The 16,236-nt window shown below is 39.6% G+C and overlaps 2 protein-coding genes across 4 annotated transcripts in view; one reads left to right on the top strand and one right to left on the bottom strand.

Annotated features, from left to right (window-relative positions):
- Positions 1-16,236, bottom strand: part of ora1 (olfactory receptor class A related 1) — a 192,906-nt gene that overhangs the window by 122,176 nt on the left and 54,494 nt on the right. The gene's annotated exons all lie outside the window — the stretch shown is intronic.
- Positions 1-16,236, top strand: part of LOC144024318 (plexin-A2-like) — a 121,669-nt gene that overhangs the window by 87,888 nt on the left and 17,545 nt on the right. Inside the window, exons 15-22 of the mRNA XM_077530519.1 lie at positions 41-177; positions 535-702; positions 5,654-5,747; positions 8,563-8,805; positions 11,593-11,736; positions 13,255-13,489; positions 14,215-14,357; positions 15,917-16,185. Coding sequence (XP_077386645.1) covers positions 41-177; positions 535-702; positions 5,654-5,747; positions 8,563-8,805; positions 11,593-11,736; positions 13,255-13,489; positions 14,215-14,357; positions 15,917-16,185 — 1,433 coding nt within the window. The remainder of the gene's footprint in view (positions 1-40; positions 178-534; positions 703-5,653; positions 5,748-8,562; positions 8,806-11,592; positions 11,737-13,254; positions 13,490-14,214; positions 14,358-15,916; positions 16,186-16,236) is intronic.

A 16,236-nucleotide genomic window follows, 5' to 3' on the forward strand; every position in this document is an offset into this window, starting at 1 on the left:
GAAAACCAGATATTTACCAAAATCTCTCGATTCTCAACAGACCCCTTCCTTGCTGGCGCTTACCCCGGGCAGAGGGCCGGAATCTGGGGGTACCAAGGTCACCATTGTCGGAGAGAACCTGGGCGCTGGCAGCTCCGTCACCGTGTACTTTGGCAACCAAACGTGCGAGCTGTACAGGTGAGCTAAGTGCATAAAAGGTTTCTTCCCGCTTACATTTTTGTTTGCTCAGAGAGAGCGGGGGGGGCACATGCATCCAATTGCAGTGGGTATTGTCGTGCGTGTCTATTTAAAGCTAAGAACGCCTGACAGTGAGTCAAGAGGGTGAGGCGAGGGGCCATTAGCTCCAGCGCCCTCTAATTACACCGTTCCATCCCTAATGTGTCAGTAATAAGAAGTAGATGGGACAGGCTATAATGAACCCTCTCCCCACACAAGTTGCCAGGTTCATATCTGCGTGAAGAAAAAGGATTTGCCACAATCAAAGCTGGAAGAGAAATAATAAAATCCTGCTTTTTTTGCTTCCCCCCTCAACAGGAGGACCATGTCGGAGATTGTTTGCTTCTCTGCTCCGTCCGTGACTGGAGCGGGGCCGGTGCAAGTCGGGCTGAGGGTGGACCGGGCGAAGGTTCCTGGTAGTCTGTCCTTTGAGTACATACAAGACCCCACGGTGCAGCGCATTGAACCCCTGTGGAGTATTGCAAGGTAACGCTAATGGCCACACCAGAACAGTGTTATCTCATTAAAAAAAAAACAAAAAAAACACGAAAATAGGAACACTTCTGATTGTCAATGGAAAGACTTGTTTTTAAAACAACCTCTTCAATGTTTTTTTTTTTGTTTTTATTTTTTTTTAACAGAATACAAAGGAAAAAAATCTCACATGCCGAATGAAAACCTCATATCGCCTATATTAGTCATTTAAACAGTAAATCAGGAGTTTGGAGCCGATCATTGATCAGCAAGTTATAAAAAAAAAAAATAGTCCAATGATGATCATGAATAATGCTATGAATGGAACGCTGCTGGAAGTGATATGACTTTAAGGTGCCATATGATTGGACGAGGAGTTGTCTTTTGTGCCAAGTAGACTGACATGCCATACTTTTTTTGTGCTGATTTTAGCTGAAGTTGGTTGATAATCCTTTTTTTTTTTTTTTTTTTTTTTTTTTTAGCACCAGCAACCAAAGATGTGAAAGAGTATAGGCATTGCTTATAAATAGATGAATTGAAAAAACTACTAACTACTACTACTACTTAATTAATAGTTAATTACTAGTTAATTATTAGTTAATTACTTTGTAATGTTCACTGAACGTATCTTTTCATTTCCTTCATTACCATCCAGCTATTAGCATCCAGCTATTAGCATTCAGCTATTAGCATTCAGCTATTAGCATTCAGCTATTAGCATTCAGCTTTCAGCATTCCCACACAACTTCTTCAGAAATTGCACTTAGTCTAATTTATTTAGGGAACTTGCTTTTTTTACTGTACAGTCGAGCCTCACTATCCCAGGGAGATTGGACCCAGCCCGGCCCACAAATAGCCACAATTCTCGTATAATTGACGCCCATTGATAGGCATTTGGCAATTAAACTGAAAAAAAATAGATAAACATTCCATACTAACTACATGGGTAGGAGGAAACCCGACACTTTCAAAAAATATTGGAAAAAAAAATTGGGGGGGGGGGAATCCAACTGCTGAGAAACCTTGGATTAATCACCGTTACTGTTTGAAAAAGTTTTAGCACAGCTTGTCAACAAATCGCTTCAAATATTCAAGTTCCATCAACCTTGAATTATCAATGTAATGTTTGTCAAGTCAAGAAAAACGAAAGTGAATTTGGATTTGTGGAGATGCCAATTGTCGTCACTGTTACTGAACGGGGGTCGGCAACCTTGCATTAAGAACGGAATGTTTTCAGCAGATGACTGACAGTCATGACGATAAAAGGGAGAATTGGGTCTATGGAGACACCACATGAAGCTGCTTTTTTAGAAGACCAAGAATCAAGAACCTTGAATTATGATTGTAATGTTTTGCAAAGATGACTAACAGTTATCGAATATTTGTGAACATTATTGACATGTGAATTTCTGCCATTTTACTTTCAACGAAAAGTGTCACAAACCTTGGATGAGGAATGAGCAGATGACTGACAAAAATCAAGACAAAAAAATTGTAAAACTCTGTCCGACTGTGATGCTGATCGCAGTAACTTTGTTTTAATGAATCAAGTGTCGACAACCTTGATTTATAATAAATCGTTCGAAAACGAAGATGTATCGAAAAGAAGACCTCTTGAGATGCCAATTTGCCATCACTTTGTTTTAATTACCCGAGCGTCGACAACCTTGGTTTTATGAGCGTTATGTTTTTTTTTTTTTGCAGATGACTGACAGTCACGAAAATTGGACCTCTTGAGATGCAAATCGTCATCAACACTGCAGTTTAAACGTAATGTTGTGCGCAGGTGACTGACAAAGGCGTGAAAAACAAAAGTTAAAATTAGAATTAACGAGATATCAAAATCATGGTTTGTCGTGTCAGAATTAGAACCCGCCCCCTCCTCCATCCACTCGCATGCTTCTACGTCTTGACTTTTAAAGAAGTTTGGGGAGATCAGCTCAAGCTCAAACGATCTGAAAATTCAGGGGCACCTTGCACAAAAGGGATTTGCCAGCGCCGCTCGCAGGCAAACTGCTAATTTTAATCGTGTAATGTTTCATGAATGGTTGTATCTTAGCAGGCTCCGCAGGGCTCTTGGAACTCGTATTTGCGTGCTGAATATGCTGTTTAATTAGGGGAGCGTGGCGAAATGAGCGAGAGACAAATTGAAAACGGGCCCCGTGTTGATGAGAGGCGAAAAAAACAAAAAAACAAAAAAAAGTTGCTTTCACGGAGATGAGTCAAGACATTTTTATTTCCTCACTGGGACAATCTCAAAACGTGTACTGAAGCGTCTTAGCCGAGTTTTACTGTCAGAAACTTGAGTGGATGTGCGCTTATCACCGAATGACGGTGCAAAGTTTTGAAGGGTTGAAATTACACTGTCAAAACCACCTTGCAAAGTTTGTAGCATTAAGTTAAGCAGTCACAACTACGGTAAAAATGTGTGGCTGTTTTCATTATTTTTTTTAATATTACAAGGCAATTCCACTAAGGATAGAAAATACGTCCCACACGTTTGACATGAGATGTATAGTTTGTGATGTTCTTTTGCTTTAATTGGCCAAGGATGTAAACAGACAGGACTAAGAAACATCTGTGCATGTTCATGCATCGAGGGAAAATCAGACTTAAAAGGGACATTTTTCATTCATCTCACATACGCCCGTTGCATAACTACAGCGTCACACAGTAGAGTGCAATCATAGGCTGAACTGCATGGTAAGAAAATTTTTTAGTTTTTTTCCTCTCTTTTTTTCTTGTTTTTCTTTTCTTATTTCGCCCCTTTTTTCTTCTCTTTTTTGTCTTTATTTCTTTCTTTAAAAAAGCAAAAAAGAAAAGTTTGATAGTCCAATTTCATAGGTTCTTGGCATACACAACAAGCCCACAAAAGTGTAGTGATCCGTTTTACATTTATGTTGCAATTGACTTTGGTTTTCCACATTTCAAACATGTCTAGTTTAGCCAGTTTGTGATTTTTTGTTTTTTTCCCTAAGAGTACGCTACACTTCGAAAGATGTAGTATATATATATATATGTAGTAGTAGGCGTAGTATTCTATTGCACAGCTCCGTCACATCTGCCAATTTGCTGACCAAAAGCAGACTAGAATTTAGACTTCCTAAAATCAGGTCTAATTTGTGGCGCAGGTGGTGTAATACGATTTTGGTGGAATTAAACGAGGCGCAGGCAACATTGTGAGCTCTGCGAACGTGTGTGGTGGATGTGGCAATCCCTCTTCTCTTCATCATTCATTGGACAAATTGTAATCTTTATTTTAAGAATGCTCAATCTGTGCTAGTCTAGCAAAATACCAAATGAATGAAATTCCACCGATGTGCAGTTAGACTGCACTTTGCAACTAAACTTGGCTGGGCACAAAAAATGGGGCCCTCAATGATATTTTATTGTTTACTGCTGATTGCCTTTCAATTTATGTCCCAAAAACGTGGCTCGAGCTTTCCATTCATCATGGAATGCACGTCCAGTTTAGCTTTAAGCTGCCTTTTCCGATTGACTTTTTACAAACACATTTGTGTTAAGCAAGCATTCCAGTAAGACTAGATTTTTTTTTTTTTTTTTTTTTTTTTTAAAGATTCTTATTCTTGTAATTTTTATTTATTTTCATTTGATTGGTTTCTGAATTTTCTTGGATAAGCTGCAAAATGCTGTTTCTGTATTTTATATATATATATATATATATATATATATATATATATATATATATTCATGTAGCTAGGAAAAGTTAATACATTATTCATTTGTTTTTACTTATTTCCAAACTGCATTAGGCCGAGGATTGTCGGACTGCGATTTTATTGATTGTTTAATTGTCAACAGCCGATTTGAATGTTGAACTTTGTCGAGCTGGAAACTTGTCATTTTGCACTGAAGCAACCCACTTTGCTCACGGCTGTTTTACTAGATTTTGACTGATTTTGCAAAGCCCACAGAATATTGTGTTCTATTGCTATAAAAACATGGAACCTACCAAAAGAAAGATTCGAGTATCTTCTTTTATCAGAAAAAAAAAAAAAGTATATTTTTGCCCGTTTCCGTTTTGCAGCAATTAGCATTAGGATATAGCTAAATTCCATCATTATTCACAAATCTGTTGAAAACACTGGGGAAAAGAGCTTGTTGCAACATGGCCCTGGCTGATTTCTTATAATCTGCTGCCACCTGCTGGCCGTTTTTTGTAAGTAATACCATTGCTTTAAACGACATTCAGGTCAGAGGCTGCATCAAAGCCTTCTATATATTCTAGCATTTAAAAATCAAAAACAAAAAAACGTATAAATACGTTTTTGGGACTATGACATGATTTAAAATAGAACGTTTTTATACGTTTTTGGGAGTAAAAGTTAATAAAGGACCAAACTTAGTTTAGCGCCTTTTCCTTGTAGATTAAGACCAGAGAGGGCGAAAGACTGTCTTATCGCCAAGGAGCTCTGCGGAGATGCAATCAAAACGTCTCATCTTGGATGCACAGTCCCACCATGAGCCTATGCGAGCTTAGCTGCAGTCTTTGAAGTGTGAGCCGACAGGATTTTTGGCACGTCATCTGAGTGGACATGTTCAATTCTCCTCTCCGACTTGAGTTTTTTTTTTACACGCTGAGCTGCGAGATTGCGCCGGTGCACAGGTTACGCAAAAAGATCAGAGCGAGTCGTTCATTGTAACCTCATCACACCCGTGCGGATATGTAAACAAACAGCTCCTGCATTCATGCTACTCAATACAAAAATAGAAGCCAGCTGGTTCCCCCCCGTTTCATCCGACACTCCGCCCAATAACAAAGAGCGCGGCGCTTTGCCAGCTTCTCCGAATGTGTACCGCCGCCGCCTCTGAGGAAAACATTGGGTTCGAAGGCTTGCAAAGACACATCCATCTGCATTAGTCACTCTAATTAGCTAAACAGTTTGGAGCAGCATGACTCGGACCGATAATCAGCGCTCTTTTTTTTTTCCCCTCCACGTAGCGGCCACACCACGCTGACGGTGACCGGGACCAACCTGGACGTGGTGCAGGAGCCGCGAGTCCGAGTCAAATACGCCGGCCACGAGTCTGTCAATGTGAGTCAGACGACGCCTAACGCGCTGCACTGAACCTCTAATGAAGTTGTTTACGTTTGAGCAATGACGATCGAAGGAGATTTTCAAGCTGCTAAGCCTGTCTTTCAACACACGACTCATTATAGCTTGGACTTATTCATTGTGATAGTTTTCTAGTATTTTGATTTACTTTCTCTTTTAGTGGACAATATAACTTGCTGGACTTAAAAGCTGTCATTGTACAGATGAGCTAGCATAGCGACATAGCTAAGGCGGCAACAATGAAAGATAAATCTTGTCGTGGTGTGGTCAAACCAACAGCAAAATCTCTGTTTTGACTGTTGCTTCGACTCAATCGGCAGCACGGGAGCTCGTTTTCTTGCCGTTTGATTAGAAGCACCTGTGGCTGAAGCCAAACTGTGGCAGGATTTTTACTGTCTGGACCTGGATTTGACCCCTCGAGACGTGGCTTTGTTCAGAATTAACCAATAATTCAAATCATGTTGAATGGGAGTCAGTACACACCTGCCACAATTTAAATTAAACTAAGATGTCTCTGATTTACCCCAAATAAATGTCAGTCTGAGTAGGCTTTTCCTGACGTTGTTTTATTGTTTTGCTCGCCTAGCTGTTGCGTTAACACTAATTGCTATTTCGAACTGCTTGTAATTCCCTAGAGCAGGGGTCTCCAAGTTCAGTCCTCGAGAGCCCCTATCCAGCCTGTTTTCCATGTTTCTCTCCACTAACACACCTGATTCATGATTGGGATCGTTATCAGGCTTCTGCAAAGCTTGCTGGTTAGCTTGATCATTAGATTCAGCTGTGCTGAAGGACGGAGACATGGAAAAAAATAAAAAAATAAAAAAAAATAAATAAAATACAAATAAATAAATAAATAAATAAATAAATACTAAAAAAATAAAAATACACAATAAAAAAAATAAAATAAAAATAAAAATAAAGGAAAACAGGCTGGATAGGGGCTCTCGAGGACCGAACTTGGAGGCCCCTGTCCTAGACCTTGTCTAAGGCCCAAGTCTCAGCTTTACCTTGTTCGCGGTCAGAAAGAGGCTGCATATAGAATGGCTTATTCCAATATGGCATTTAACTCATTGACTGCCATTGACGGAAAAATACGTCAAATAATGCATTTTTGCTGGGCTGGCAGTGAATGTGTTAAACACAATGTGCCAATATATTTTGTGATTATATTGCAGCCTCCTTTTTTCCTTTTTTTTTTTTTTTTTTTTTTTTTTTTTAAGGCAAATGTTGCTTAAAAATCCATCAATTTTGGTTACATCTCATCTTAAGTCATTGACTGCCATTGGCGGAAAAAGACGTCAAATGCATTTTTGCTGGGCTGGCAGTGAATGTGTTAATATTAAGTCATTTGTTGTGTCAATATCCATAATGTTCCATATAGAGCTGTCAAAATTAGTCGGTTAATCGACAACTAATCGATTCTAAAATTAATTGACAACTATTTTAATAAATGAGTAATCGTTTGGGGCCGATTTTTTTAAAAATTTTTTTAAATCTAATATAGTCCATATCTGATTTCAGCATAATAATTGTTCACTGATTTCTGTGCTCCTTCATGAAAAAAAGACTGATTATCTTCCGTGTCTAATCAAAATAAGACATTTGCAAACATCTGTTTTAACTTTGGGAAACAATGACCAAATCGGTAACATAGTACAACATCAACAGTTTTCGACATGACCCCGACACACGATGACGCAAACGTAAGAGAAGCCGCTAAGCTGCACAATAATGTGCGTAGACAGCGCCCTGCTGCGAGCCAATTAAATGGCACGTTAATGATGCCCGGCCCGCCCGGGTTCTTGAGCTGCTAAATTGCAAACTGCATGTTTGACAGAACCGCTGGCAGCGCCGCCATCTGAGAGAGGCTTATAGTTGACCTTTGACACGTATCAACTGCCGAGAAAGAGGGTCACAGACGAATTTAATGAGGCCGGCGGTTCTATCGTAAATATCTCTAAAACACAGCGTGGATGGATGGAGAAAAAAAAAAAAAAAAAAAAAAAAAAAAAAAAAAAGCTTTGAAATTTAAAGACGGCGACTTGAAACCATTCGGTGCAAAAGCTGAGATAACAATAATAATAATAAAAAAAATGCTTTGATGCTGATAATTCAGTCTGCACAGTTGAAACTTTAAGGTCGTATAGATTTTGAGTAGTTTAATGAGGAAAATAATGAGGGTGATAAAAACATCCGTGACAGACATCTTTCAGGAAGCAGTTATCAGCATTTGGACAATGACAATTCTGCAAGATAAACGTGAGTGAAGAGATCAAAACAGACTCTTGGAAGTCACCTTGAGTACATGAACATGCTAATATGGTGGAATACAATACAAATGTCCAATTTGTAAAAAAATAAATAAAAAAAAACTATATTCGGTCCCAGTCTAAACAGAGTAAAGAGAGAAGAAGAGAGTAAAATATTGTATATAATTAAAAAAAAAAAAAATCACTCAAGGGTTCAGGAACAATCCCACAACCTTCAGCATGGAAGATGGCCACTCTATCACATGGGCTATGCCACGCCTACTGTTGGATAACATTGATGGTGTGTCCAAAAGGAAACCAAAAAAAGACCTGAGGTAAGGATTGCACCTGACAGCAACGATAAACCGTGGGTTGATTGGCCATCTCCCAACCTGAAGGTTCTGCCTTCGTTCCTCAACCCTTGAGTGACTTTTGTTGTTGTTGTCGTTTCGTCTAGGACCTAATATAGCAAGTAAAATTTACTCTCGAAATCGGCCGTGTACTATTGCACCTTTTGGTAACTTGTATCTGACTCGTGCGCACAGGTGTGCAAAGTGCTGAATACGACCACCATCAGCTGCTTCGCGCCGTCGCTGCAGTTCGAGTACGACGGCGGCCAAGCGGAGAGCGTCAAGCACGTGGACGAGTTTGGCTTCGTTTTCAACAACGTCCAAGCGCTGCTCACCTACAGCAACAGCAGCTTCGTCTACTACCCCAACCCTTACCTGGAGCCCCTCAGCCTGTCGGGCATCCTGGAGCAGAAACCGGGCGCTCCCATCATCCTAAAAGTACGTTAGCGGCTATCGGGACGGTCATCAACGGAATTTGGGGTGCTGGTTAGATTTTAAGGCAGCGGTGTCCAAACTACGGCCCCGGGGGACATTTGCGGCCCGCCGTCCAATTTTTTGTGGCCCGCGACATATGCTAAAAATGGCATTTGACTCAGTTCAAATAAAATAAAACCAAAAATGTTTGGAGATGGTCAAAGTAAGAAGGGAGGGTGTCGAAAAACACGGGTGCTATTAAAGGTTATTTTAGTTAACTAAAACTAACGAAATAACTATAAGTCAAAAAAGCAATTTCGTTAACGAAATAAAATAAAAACGAAAATGCTTTTTAAAAAACTAACTGAAATTACATTTTATGTTTCCAAAACTAATTAAAACTATAATTATAGCAAAAATGTCCTTCGTTTTAGTCTTTGGTGTGATTTTTTTCTTATTTTGATATCAACCTGAATAATGACATTTGAAAGTATGTCACACAGAAGTGACGCCATCTAGCAGCAGCCAATAGAAAAGCACCTACGGATGACATCGCTCCCATGGTGTTTTTAAATATTGCGCACACACATCAAAAAAAAAAAACAACTATTACTAATATTGAAACTAACTAAAACTAAACTAAAATTAAGCATTTATTAAAAAACTAAAACTAATAAAAACTAACTAAAATAAAAAATTCCAAAACTATAATAACCCTACTGCCAAATTACAAATAAATTGGTTTATATACTGTACCATTTTTCTAAATATGCAAACGCACAAATAAATTATTTGTACAATTTTTAGGACTAAACACAATTTCTTTTCATAACATAATGTGGCCCTTGCATCCTTCTGAGTTTCTGTATGTGGCCCTCAAATGAAAAAGTTTGGACACTCCTGTTTTAAGGTTTAGTGTTATAATTTGTGTGAAATTAAAAATTAGGGTTAGTGGTTGGTTGGGGTAAAATAGGTTAGCTTTGGTCGGGATTCGGTTTAGGGTTGGATTAAAGTGAAGGTTAGGGTTACATTTGGTGTTTAAATTAAGCTTAGGATTTGGGGTTTAGATGCAATGTTCATATCTAGTGCAGCAAAAAAAAAATTCATCAATCATCCAACTTTGACATAGTTGTCTTTATGCATTTTGGTGTTCCATCCGGCGACCACCAGGTTGCTTGGTAACAGCAGAGTCGGGAATACATAATCACAATTGTCCTTGCGGTTGGAGGAGCTGACATTTTGTTTTCAATCTTCCTGCCATTAAACTTACCGGACTCATACTAGACGACCTGTGTATGTCCATGATAGAGTTTATATATCCTTAATTGAAAATAAAATTATGGTTTGACCACCCATTTTTTTCACTGGTCCACACACAAAAAAAAAAAAAAAAAAAAAAAAGCCTGCGACGGAAATATTGATCAGTTGAGTGCTTTTCCCGTCACTGATGACAGTAAAGGCCCAAAGATGCATTATCTTCCTGGACTATCAAATGGTCCTTTCAAGGATCAATACACCTAATCCCATTAAGTCATCTTCCATTCATGTTTCAGGATCACAACGTAATTGGCTGCTTCCTCTGTCTCACACATCTCCTTTGATAAAAAGCCTCCTGGACCAAACGTGGCTGCTCATTTTTAATTGCTGTCCATCTTAGCTTGCAGCATTTATTGTTTCTTAGCAGGGCTGCAAAATTCAATTACGATTACAATTATTACACTCCACAGTCAGCATAATTGTAAAAAAAATAAAAAAATAAAAATAAAAGACTAATTTTTTAGTTGTTCAAATTTATACACATGCACCTTTTTTCTTTTTTTTTAATTTTAAAATAACTAATTTAATAAATTTGGTTTCATCGAAAAGGAACTTGCAAAATTGTAGTGATTTGTCTTAATATTTTTTTTATTTGTTTTTTACATTTAAACATTTTCTTGTTTTGTACCAAAAAAAATCTTCCTACTGCACAGTGCACATGCTGCACTGTAACTTCAAGTTTTTGCCAACATAAATAAACAAATACAGTATATATTATGATAAATATATATTATTATAAATTTTGTTTGGTCCAAAAGGAACTTACATAATTACAATGTTTCTATTTGTTTTTAATTTGTCTTAATATTTTTAAATGTGTAAACAACTTCTTGTTTTGCACCAGAAAATAATTGTCCTGCACAATCTGCACTCCAATTTCAAATTTCTGCCAACATAAATAAATAAATAAAAATTATGTGTGTTCCGAAAGGAACTTACATAATTAGTGTTTGTATTTGTTTTTAAATTGGTCTTAATATTTTTAAATGCTTAAACTTTCTTTTGTGCCAAAAAAAATAATCGTTTGAATAATCGTGATTTCAATAATTGCCAAAATGGTGTTTTTTTTTTTTCATAATCATAATAATCATAATATGTTAATACCTTTGAAGGGTAGATTTAAGGATTATGCGTAAATGTAATACTTTTTAAGGATCAGAGAACACCTTGTATCATCTGGCGGCATCGTCTCCAAGAGAGCTGATGAATCGAATTAACCGAAATTTGCATTATAAACAATTGAAATCAGAACACCGTAAACAACATTGAATTTGGGGGGGGGTCTTTCATTTTGCAAAATGGGTTTTAAAGAATTAGTCCAGATTAATTCTTATCCGCGATGATCATTTATATGCTAATGCAATTCAGCAGTAATCAAATTAGCCGCCCTCGGCTGTATCTGCTGCACGGCGAGAGAAAAAAAAAAAAAAAAAAAAAAAAAAAACCTTGCCGCTGTTCAGCAGTTTTTAATTTCTCGCTTTTTCCGCGACGCAGGGTCGTAACCTGGTGCCATCGGCGTCGGGCGGCGCCCGGCTCAACTACACGGTGCTGATCGGGGACACGCCCTGCTCCCTCACTGTGTCCGACACGCAGCTGCTCTGCGAGCCGCCCAACCTCACCGGCCAGCACAAAGTCCTGGTCAGTCTTATCGCGTCGCCGCCGTCTGATGACTTGCACGGTGTGGATGTGGGTCAGCGCACATTTGCCATGTTGCCGTGTTTTGTGGGTCAACGGGAGGCTTTGTCTCTTGTCACTGTGAGTCATTTACGGTCCGCTTGCCAGCCAATTGCAACAGCACTTCGCCCCGCGCAGTTATTGACAGGCGCCCTTGCACAAATTGGGGGAAAAAAAAGCTTGAAAACCACAACAGCAGCAAAACTAATCTCAAGCGACTTTAAAGTTTTCCAAAGACTACAAGGCCACGGGCAAAAGAAACGATCCATGGCTGGCTTGTATTTCTCCTGACTTTGAGAGGGGATTTTTAAAAAGTATATCGGCAATAAAGAACCCGTGTCCCCCTACAGAGAGGTTTGCTACTACTACCAAGTGGTCTATTGGTTGCAAAGCGGATGAAATACAATAAAAACCCCAACATTCTTCTTCGAGAGAAGTGTTGAAGCTCATCGATAAACGATATCCAACATAATAAGGCCTGGATACGATACGTTCCTAACCACGTATCCAACAATTTACCAGATTGTCTTCAAATCAATATTGCTTGTAGTAGCCGAGCTTGTTCGTACAGTTTTATCTCTACAAAGAGTCCGGTTCATGACGTCGCTCTTTTCCTATGGTGGCGACAAATTTGAATATAGTAGATATAAAAAGTCTTCACACCGCTGTTTAAATGGCAACATTTGTTGATACAAAAAAACGAGACCAAGATAATTCATTTAAAAATTTTCTACCTAGAGTATAACCTGTACAATGCAACTAAACTTCATTTTAAATCTTTTTCAGAGTGGAAGCAAAAATAAACAACTGAGATGGTAATTGCATAAGTGTGCACACCCTTTTAAAGCTAGAATGTGGACTGTGTTCAAAATAATACCTGCCCCCATTTAAGGTGCCTCTGATTAAAACCAAATTAATTTCGGATGTCCCAGTAAGATTTTCCTTACATTCTTTTTTACCGTTTAGAATTTCATCCACCTTGTCTAAGGTCCCAATTCCAATCGAAGAATATTTGAGGGGATGAGCAGTGTTGTTTTGCGGCAAACATTCCTTCGTATTTGTATGAAAAATACTTTGATGCAACTGCTCGTGTTTAGCACAAAATTAAAAAATGACCGCTTCTACGTCATTAGTAACATTGAGGCTAAATGGAGTGCACCAAGGCTCCAACCATAAGATGCACTGTTCAACCAGTCTCAACTGTGACAGTTCATAACAATTTCATTCTTAAGGTGTAACCCAAATGCACCATAATCCATCACGAACAAAGTCATAAATCCAGTAAATAGCCATATTAGAGGGCTAGGTTGCCTGAAATAGTAGGTGGTACCCAATTATGACGTTGACGTGTCCTTACGCTTCCGCACAAACTAGCTGATTGCAAGGTGTTTGAAATCTTGTGACATTTTGCCAAGCGCTTTACAATTTTGAATTGATTCCCCCCATGGCTATGTGACACTATTCCTCATTGCCTTTGACCAGGTCCAAGTGGGAGGACTTCACATCTCTCCGGGCGAAGTCCACATCCGCTCCGACAGCCTCCTCACGCTGCCCGCCATCATGAGCATCACTGCCGGGGGTGGGCTGCTTCTGGTGGTGGTGGTCATCGTCCTGCTGGCCTACAGACGCAAGTCGCACGAGAACGACCTGACATTGAAGCGGCTGCAGCTGCAGATGGACAACCTGGAGTCGCGAGTGGCACTGGAGTGCAAGGAGGGTGAGGAACGTGGAATAAGTGGGACATGGGAAGGCATGCCACAAGATGGCATCAAAGTCCTGGCTAATAGGAAAGTAGTAACTTGTCGAGCAAGTGTGTTGAAGCGATACGTCTCGACTTTGCTTGTTAGGAAGGAGCTAAGTGGGCTTGTGTAAAAGGGGCTTGTGATTGACAGGCAATCAGTTCTTGGTGTACCGTATTTTCACGACTATAAGGCGCACCTAAAAGCCTTCAATTTTTTCAAAAGCTGACCATGCGCCTTATAATCCAGTGCGCCTTATAATCCAGTGCGCCTTCTATATGGATCAATATTGAGCCGCAACAGGTCTCGCTGTCAAGACGCTATCGATGACCCTGCACGATCGGTGACGCGCATGCGCAGAAGATCCCGCCATCTTGGATCACTAGCTAATACTAATACTTTACCTCAGAGAAAATAATAAAACAGCTGTTTATTCATTTTGGGAGTGAATGGAGTTGTCAGAAAGCTGGTTTGTAATCTATTAAAGTTTGACTGACCTATCTGACTGTGTTGTTGACGTTCCCTTTAGCGCAGCACCATCTAATGGATGCATAACGTAACCCCAGCCTCTACTGTAGCGCCTTATATATGGAAAAATTTGTAAAATATGTCATTCATTGAAGGTGCGCCTTATAGTGCGGAAAATACGGTATAATTAGGTGCAATTTTTGAAATTCTGACTGTATTTCTGTGCTTTGTGAAGCCTTCGCTGAGCTGCAGACCGACATCAACGAGCTGACAAGCGACCTGGACCGGGCAGGCATCCCCTATCTGGACTACCGCACGTATGCCATGAGGGTTCTCTTCCCTGGCATGGATGACCACCCTGTGCTCAGAGAACTGGAGGTGAGATGCATCCAAGGTAACGTTTGAAAACCCCTCACATCTCCACCTTAAGTCTCCGATCTACAACGGAGACGATTGCTTGAGTATTCTCGGCCGCGGCTGTCAAAAGTGCTGTCAAACAGAGCGGCGTAAGCAAACGCGAGCTGGCGCTCGGCGGTTTGTCTTGGGTTTGTTTCATGTCGCAGCAGCTGCTGGAGTTTGCAGCCTCACCGACTTTCAGCAGCGCAGTCAAATCATTCAGTGCGACCGCCAATCCATCTCATCTCTCAAAACTTTTTCAAAAGATACTTTTTGTAGTTATTTTAAGGCAGCGCTTGATGTGTTTTCCCCTGTAAAGTCTTTTTTTATGCTTTTTTTTTTTTTTTTTGGGAGAACACCAAGCCTGTAGCCAGGAGTATTGACAAGAGTTGAAGATGAAAAATGTACTCTTTCTAAAAGACTAGTCAGGATACACTGTAAAAAAAATAAATAAAATGAAGTGAAATAATAAAATAAATAATTAAATACATTTAATTAATAATAAATGGATAGATAGGTAGGTAGGTAGGTAGCTAGCTAGCTAGGTAGCTAGCTAGGTAGGTAGGTAGCTAGCTAGGTAGCTAGCTAGGTAGCTAGCTAGCTAGCTAGCTAGGTAGGTAGGTAGCTACTAGCTAGCTAGCTAGCTAGCTAGATAGATGAAAGTAATGTACAGTTGACCCCCACTACTTGTGGGGGATAGGGACCAGGCCAGCCCACAAAGACAAAACTATGTGATAAATTGATGCCTACTGAAATGCATTTGAGAAAATAAATTCTAAAAAAAAAAAAAAAAATTAATTGATGACATTCAATAAACATTTTCCACAAAAAAAATACATGGAAGATGTAAAAAAAATAAATAATAATAATAATTAATTTAAAAAACGGGTAAAATCCCAAAGTTTATGGAAAAAAAAACATTTTGAAAAGAAATTCAAAGGATGGAATTAGTAGAAAACCTATTTTTTGGCACAACGTGAAAGACTTTGTTTTGATTTATGGATGTTTTTTAAAACAAATGACAAAAAACATAACCCAAATTTAATAGAGGCACCCAATATAATTGTTGCAGAACCAGATAAAAAGTGTAGAACAAAAACTAATAATAATTTCACAAGTACCGCAGTCCTTTGTCAAAACCAACAGATGGAGCTGCGTTGATAAAAGCTTCTTGTGTGTAGAAGCTGACGTACTTCGCATTGCCGCTGTAATACAGTTTTAGCCACACCCAAAAAATCAGGACACTAAAATGGTGAAACACAGTTTTCATGCGATACCTCCACAATTCCCTCCTATATAGTTTAGAAATCTCTTTAAATTAATGGAGCACATTGCAAAGGCACACAAAGATTAAAAACACGTCTCTATCGCAACTGATAAACAACTATTTTTACATTCTCGTGCAATCTGTTGTGTCCATCCTGAGAGATATTTACGTTGCATATCTCTGTTATAAATCAAAAGCTTTCAAACGCTTCTGCTCCCTGGATAACACAATCAAGCAATCTCATCTGAAGTGCGCGACGGGATGATGCGTGCAGGTGCCAGGGAGCGGGCAGGCGAGCGTGGAAAAGGCCTTGAAGCAGTTTGCGCAGCTGGTGAACAACAAAGTCTTCCTGCTGACGTTCATTCGCACGCTGGAGCTGCAGCGCTCCTTCTCCATGCGGGACCGGGGCTACGTGGCCTCGCTCATCATGACGGCGCTGCAGGGGCGGCTGGAGTACGCCACCGACATCCTCAAACACCTGCTCTCGGACCTGATCGAGCGCAACCTGGAGAGCAAGAACCACCCCAAGCTGCTGCTGCGCAGGTAAGCCAGTGCACTTAAGGGAAAATGTCATGGCACTACTCGAAATGGAAA

This window comes from Festucalex cinctus, chromosome 8 (genome assembly GCF_051991245.1).
Source record: "Festucalex cinctus isolate MCC-2025b chromosome 8, RoL_Fcin_1.0, whole genome shotgun sequence".
NCBI classification, from domain to species: Eukaryota; Metazoa; Chordata; class Actinopteri; order Syngnathiformes; family Syngnathidae; genus Festucalex; species Festucalex cinctus.